Source organism: Amyelois transitella, chromosome 2 (assembly GCF_032362555.1).
Source record: "Amyelois transitella isolate CPQ chromosome 2, ilAmyTran1.1, whole genome shotgun sequence".
Classification (NCBI taxonomy): Eukaryota; Metazoa; Arthropoda; class Insecta; order Lepidoptera; family Pyralidae; genus Amyelois; species Amyelois transitella.
The window spans coordinates 6,347,561-6,353,560 of NC_083505.1; the positions used below are offsets into that span (position 1 = coordinate 6,347,561).

At 32.9% G+C, this 6,000-nt stretch overlaps 1 protein-coding gene across 1 annotated transcript; it reads right to left on the bottom strand.

Moving 5' to 3' along the window:
- Nucleotides 1-4,363: 4,363 nt before the first annotated feature.
- On the bottom strand, nt 4,364-5,551 carry LOC106143012 (WD repeat-containing protein 82). Its single transcript, XM_013344973.2, has one exon. It carries the CDS (start codon nt 5,341-5,343, stop codon nt 4,399-4,401), a length of 945 nt encoding a protein of 314 aa, XP_013200427.2. The 5' UTR covers nt 5,344-5,551; the 3' UTR covers nt 4,364-4,398.
- Between the last annotated feature and the right edge of the window lie 449 nt (nt 5,552-6,000).

Below are 6,000 nucleotides of genomic sequence, written 5' to 3' on the forward strand. Positions count from 1 at the left end.
CATAAAAAATATTATTTTAAATAAATAAATCATTTGGAGTATTAAAAAACGTCAAAAACATAATTTATTTAAAATTGCCGCGAAAACAGCACTTTACGTCAATTCAGATCGCGTGACGTCATATGTTTAGAAAACAAGCCTTATTACAAGTGATCAGTGCTTGGATAATTTAAGTATTTTCTCGCAGATCTAGAAACATGCAAAACCCATAATAATGTAACCTTTAAAATCATAAAAAAAAACATATGTGAAAATAACTTTGTAAGCAATGAAACTAGTTTTAGGTTATGTTTTCGTTTGTTATTTTTTCAATAATTTCTGTTGTTAAGATAAACAAAAAGAGGTTGAAATACTTACACAAATGTTTTCACATTGCGAAATTCAGCAAAATAAAAGTCGGTATTAGTGGCAAAGAAACTGCCGACCATGAAAATATCAATCTTTTGAGAGATTTCTATTGTCGGCTTTATTAACCTTGTTCCATGATAAAAGCTTGATATAGGCGGCTTCAAGCACTTGCGACAACTTCTGTTATGAGTAAAGTCCTTCAATTCTTAACTAATTACAATTAAATATTTTTAGAAAAATGCTAATAAATCGTAGAATAACTCGAAATAACATACAAAGCAGTGTTGTTTACTTATCACTTCTGAGGTATGACGTCACCCACTGTGATTGGTGTTTGGGTTCTTACGCTGCACAGATAAAAAATATTGGATTTTTGCAACTTTATTTATTGATTTAAAATTATAAATCATTGTTATTTCTTAAAAATCTTTACTAAGTGATGTTCTTGTATAAAAAACTTTATTTTAAAACACAACTTAGATTTTTTTTCGATTACTGTTCGGTACCCTATTCTTGAATTAACATTAGGTATCTTTTGCCTATTTATAATAGCAACACTGTAATACTCGTTTGGAAAATGAGTGACAGTTTATTTATGTCAAATAAATTTTGCAGTAAGTTTTGAATTCGATTCGAACACCTGTAAACTTTCTTCCTGTTTTTTTATACCGGTGCCTGTGTATTTACCTATTTGCGCTTTGTTTTGTGCTGATAACTTGTCGTTATTTGGAGTTTGGAATCTTCCGTTGAGTCGAGCTTTGTTCTTCCGGATTCGTGTGATTTTATCATCTGAGATTGGACTCTGACTGTGTTCACTGTGTTGTGCAGATATTTTGAGATAGGACTCCTGTAAAAAGTACCTGATTATTTGAGATAGGAGTCCCAAGTTTGTGTTTGTTTTTGTGAAAGACAGATTTTACAACAAAAGTGCCCCGATGTCTTCAGATAAACATTGTTGCGTTCCTGGTTGTAAAGGCAGTGGAGGTATGTTTGAAATATTTTTGTTCCTGTATCAATCTGCCTCTTTATCTTGTGGTTTGATTCCTGGCAAGGCCACAATCGAAAATTATTATGTTTGCTGGATAGTCAAAAATATTATTAACAGTGATTTATCACTATAAAATTCTTTTCAACTGGGTTTAAGAATCATCATACATACATACATACATATAATCACGTTTATATCCCTTGCGGGGTAGACAGAGCCAACAGTCTTGTAAAGACTGATAGGCCACGTTCAGCTATTTGGCTTTAAGATAGAATTGAGATTCAAATAGTGACAGGTTGCTAGCCCATCGCCTAAAAAAGAATCATGATGATGAGAATATTATGAGATTTAATCCAATCAGGCCACATATAATAACTTTAAGAAAGTTAGTTGTGAAATCCTCCGGCGATGGGCGCATGGTTGCGAAAGTCTTTTCTAGTAAGATAGTTATACTAGAAGTGTTAACTTCCATAAAATAATTGTATAAAAAAAACTAAAAAACTACGCTTTTATTGCTAATCAAACTAAAAAATAGAAAATAAAAATTAATGACAAAGGAATTATAAAACAGTAGTAGCAAGTCCAACAATCAGTTATAGTCAATTACCTCCGATTAAAATTATAACAAAATTAAATTTATAAACAAAACAATTTAAATCGGAGTAAAAAGCGTGGGGTGCATTTTACTTCATTTTCATAACTCTCTTGTCATAAATATATGCTAATAGAATGATTTTAATATTTACTACATCAGGCACCCCACGCTTTTTACTCAGATTTAAATTGTTTTGTTTATAAATTTAATTTTGTTAAACCGAAATAATCGTTGAATTATGTAATTTAAAAAAAAAAGAATTAAATTAATTAATTGAATCTGAAGTTCAAATACTCGACAATAGATGGCGCTACTACACTTAAACGGGAACTTTCTTGTTCGAGGGGGGATAAAGAGCTATCACATTATATAAGTCCTTTTTTCCTACCGTTACTCCTTTTTAAGTTTTATCGGCACGCACATTTCATCTCAAAATTAAATTTATATATAAAATGTGCGTCATAATGATATATAACAATAAAAAACAATACATGCATATTATAAAAAAAAAAAATTGTCAGTTTGTCTGTATGTATGATTACTCTTATCTCCGAAAGTACTGAACCGATTTACTTAAAACTTTCACCAATTGCTTTGTTTTAACTCAGTAAAACATTTAAAGTTTGTTTCATCAAAATCGGTTCACCAAAAGAAGACGAAATTTAAAATCCAAAGTCATTTATCATTGTTCGACAGGATAATATGTATAATACCTATAACATATAAATATAAGTGAAAATCAGTATTGTTTAATATATTATTTCGCTGTTATGGCTGTTAGGCTCTGGAATTCACTTCCCGAGTCCATCAGGACATCCCCAGGTGGTTCTACTTTTAAATCACAGGTATACGGGTTTTTCTTGAGTCGCGAGGGTATTTGATACCTATAAGCCATTTCAGTTATTTCGGTAATCGCTGCACCTATTTACTTATGTATATTGTTAATTTATTGTCGTTTTGATGCATGTATATTATAATTTTTTTATTTTATATTTTTTGTGTAGGTATAAATATACTTATTTATTTAGTTTAACCCCACATAAAGTTCTCTGTCAGACCCAATGGTTGACTGGTAGATAATGCTTCCAGCATTAAATTCGCCAATTGTGCTGTACATTTGTATTTTGTGCAATGAAGTTTTAATAAATAAATAATATCCTGGTTTTGCCGCATATGTGTGCCCCACCTCTCGACATCCTTAGCCACCCACGCTGATGTTGCCCCTTTGTTGCCAATCATGGTGACTGATTTGAGGGGCCCATTCAGTAAGTAGCGAGTCACCACCTGCCATGATAGTCACGTATTCCTGATTATGGCAGGTGCCTGAACTTCTCCAGCAATAGCCCAGTTTAAATCCATCCAAACGTCTACTCCATAACCCATCATTCCTCTCCTTATTTTGTAATAGCTCCACCTCCTGCCTAGACCTGTTCATGGTCATATCGTCGCTAAAACCAGTTTTTGCAAACAGAACGGGTTTTGGCAGGAGAACAACATAACATCAACTGCTTCAAAGGAACTCTACATGTTGGATTTATATCCCCACGCAAGCCTCTCAAAAATCCGGGGTGTATAGACCCGTGAAATCTAAGAGGAGAAATATAATAAAAGTACAATACATGAGAAATGCTAGCAGTATTTTTTTATATTGAGTAGGTACATCACAAAATTATTTATATGGTAAAACAACGTTTGCCGGGACAGCTAGTAACATATATATATATCTTAGAGTATCAACTGTTGAAAGTTGAATTATTGTGTCTTTCAAAGTTGGTTTGGTTTATTAAATTGTCAAATAGCTATACATACTGATAGAGAAAATCTATAATACGTCTACGAGCTGTACTTATATATTGTGTAGGTAGGTTCAATATAAGTAATGTATAAAAACACATAATTGCATGAAGGCAAAGGACCAAATTGGCACAAACCAATATATGACCCTGAGGAATAATTTTATGAAAATACTTTTGGCGAAAAAAGAAAGCATGCGACCAAAAACTATGTAGTGAACTGTTAATGATTTTAAAAAACAAAAGTGGCTGATGGAGAACCTCTAATGGTCTAGCTAAATTAAAACGAAGTCACAGGCTTGAGCTAGTTTACAACTTAGTATGGATATGAAATTGGCAGCAGATTAAATTTTCTTTTATGTCAACAGGTCAATTAACTAATTAAAATCTATACTAATATTATAAAGCTGAAGAGTTTGTTTGTTTGAACAGACTAATCTCAGAAACTACTGGTTCAAGTTGAAAAATTATTTTTGCTATATAACATCACGGTGCAACTATTAGGAGCGAAGAAATAATGGAAAATGTGAAAAAAACTGGGAAAATTATTAATCTTTGAGGGCTTCAATGATGAACAAAATAACTTTTCCACACAGACGAAGTCACAGGCACAGCTAGTCCTTAATAAAATTCCAACTATACTTTTAACTTCTTTTTTAATAAATCATAAAAAATTAGACATCATCAATAGTAGGCAGCCAAAATGCCATGTTAGTACATGCAGACGCTAGCATCATGTATTTTGGATTGAATTGAACACACTGTATTGGTGCTGGGTGATCTCCATTTAGTACACATACTTTGTAACCAGTATCAGCATTCCAAACATGAACTCTACCATCTGTAGATCCACTAAATATATACTGTGAATCAGGACTAAATGAAGCTTCAATTGGTATTCCTTTGTTATTTAAATGTCCAGTAAATGTTTGTAGAGGAGTCCCATGATAAGCATCCACTAAACGAATTATAGATCCATTGGTACTTATCAACATGGTTTTTCCGTCACGAGAAAATTTTAACCCTGTCCAGTCACATTCTTTTTCTTGATTTAATTTAAATGTTACAAATGGGCCTTTATCAAATGACCTCAAATCATATAACTTAATACTTTCAGAATTGACACCAGCAGCAAATATTAATCCTTCCGGGTCATAAGCTGCTACTGGTCTTCCTGACAAATGCATAAGACCTTGACAATTCGGTGAACGAAGATCCCATAAGCGCAGAGTTTTATCCAATGAGCCAGACAAAAATGTATCAACCACAGGTGAAAGACAAAGAGTCACAACTTTTTTAGTATGTCCAGGAAAATATCTGATATATTTATTATCATGTAAAGATAGATATCGTATTGTATCATCCACCTTGGTTGAACTGTGTATAGCAGTGTTTTTGGCATGTGTAAAATGTATCAGGTCAACTCCGTATTTTTTGCTATTAACCGTTATAATTTGAGTTCCTTTGTCACAATCATAGATTACGATTTGATCATCTTCACTGCATGAAATCAAGGTATCGCCACTTGGCGAAAAATCTATGCTGTTTATTTTATCAGTGTTTTCTCGAAACACCTTGGCAACCTTAAAACTGCGTACAACTTGATCAACTAATTTCATTTTATCTCACATAAATGCACTTATATTTATAGTGAAACAATATTTTTATGTTTAGTGTAAAACAAAATCCGCAATAATATTATTACTTTCAACAGAAGGAACGAGCTTTGAAGTACTTGCAAAAATCGATTAAAATAATATCATGTCATGTATTATTTCGGTTCGGCTTCGGTCAGTTTGTCGGCTCTGCTCTTCCTTCTTGGCCCAACTCTACAGAAAAAAGCGAATGTATGAAACGAATGGAAATTTTTAAGGCGTTTATTTTCGAAAGACGTTTTAGTTCGATGGACAAATGTCGGCTTTCGAAATTTGCCGGATTATAATGAACCGCCATCTTAGATTCGCTATGCTGGGTGCCAAAGCATATCATTTCTCCGTACATACAATCGTGATGCCTGTTTGTTGTTTCTGTTAGATTTTAAAATATCTGAGCTTATTTTTCAAACAAGCTGCATATTTTTTCGAAAATCTTATGTGGGTGGCGTGTAGGTACTAGAGCTACAATAATCAAACTAAACCTGACGATTATACTAGGCCGAATCAGAATTGCCCCAGTTTTAACAGTTTTACAGCACAGTACGGCTGCATTCTGTGCCAAATTTTGCTATGCAGTCACAAAATGCGGGAATATTATACCATCTCCAATTAGAAATTTAA

Coding starts and splice junctions, on each gene's coding strand:
- LOC106143012 (XM_013344973.2), bottom strand. CDS start 5,343: ATGAAATTAGTTGATCAAGTTGTACGCAGTTTTAAGGTTGCCAAGGTG.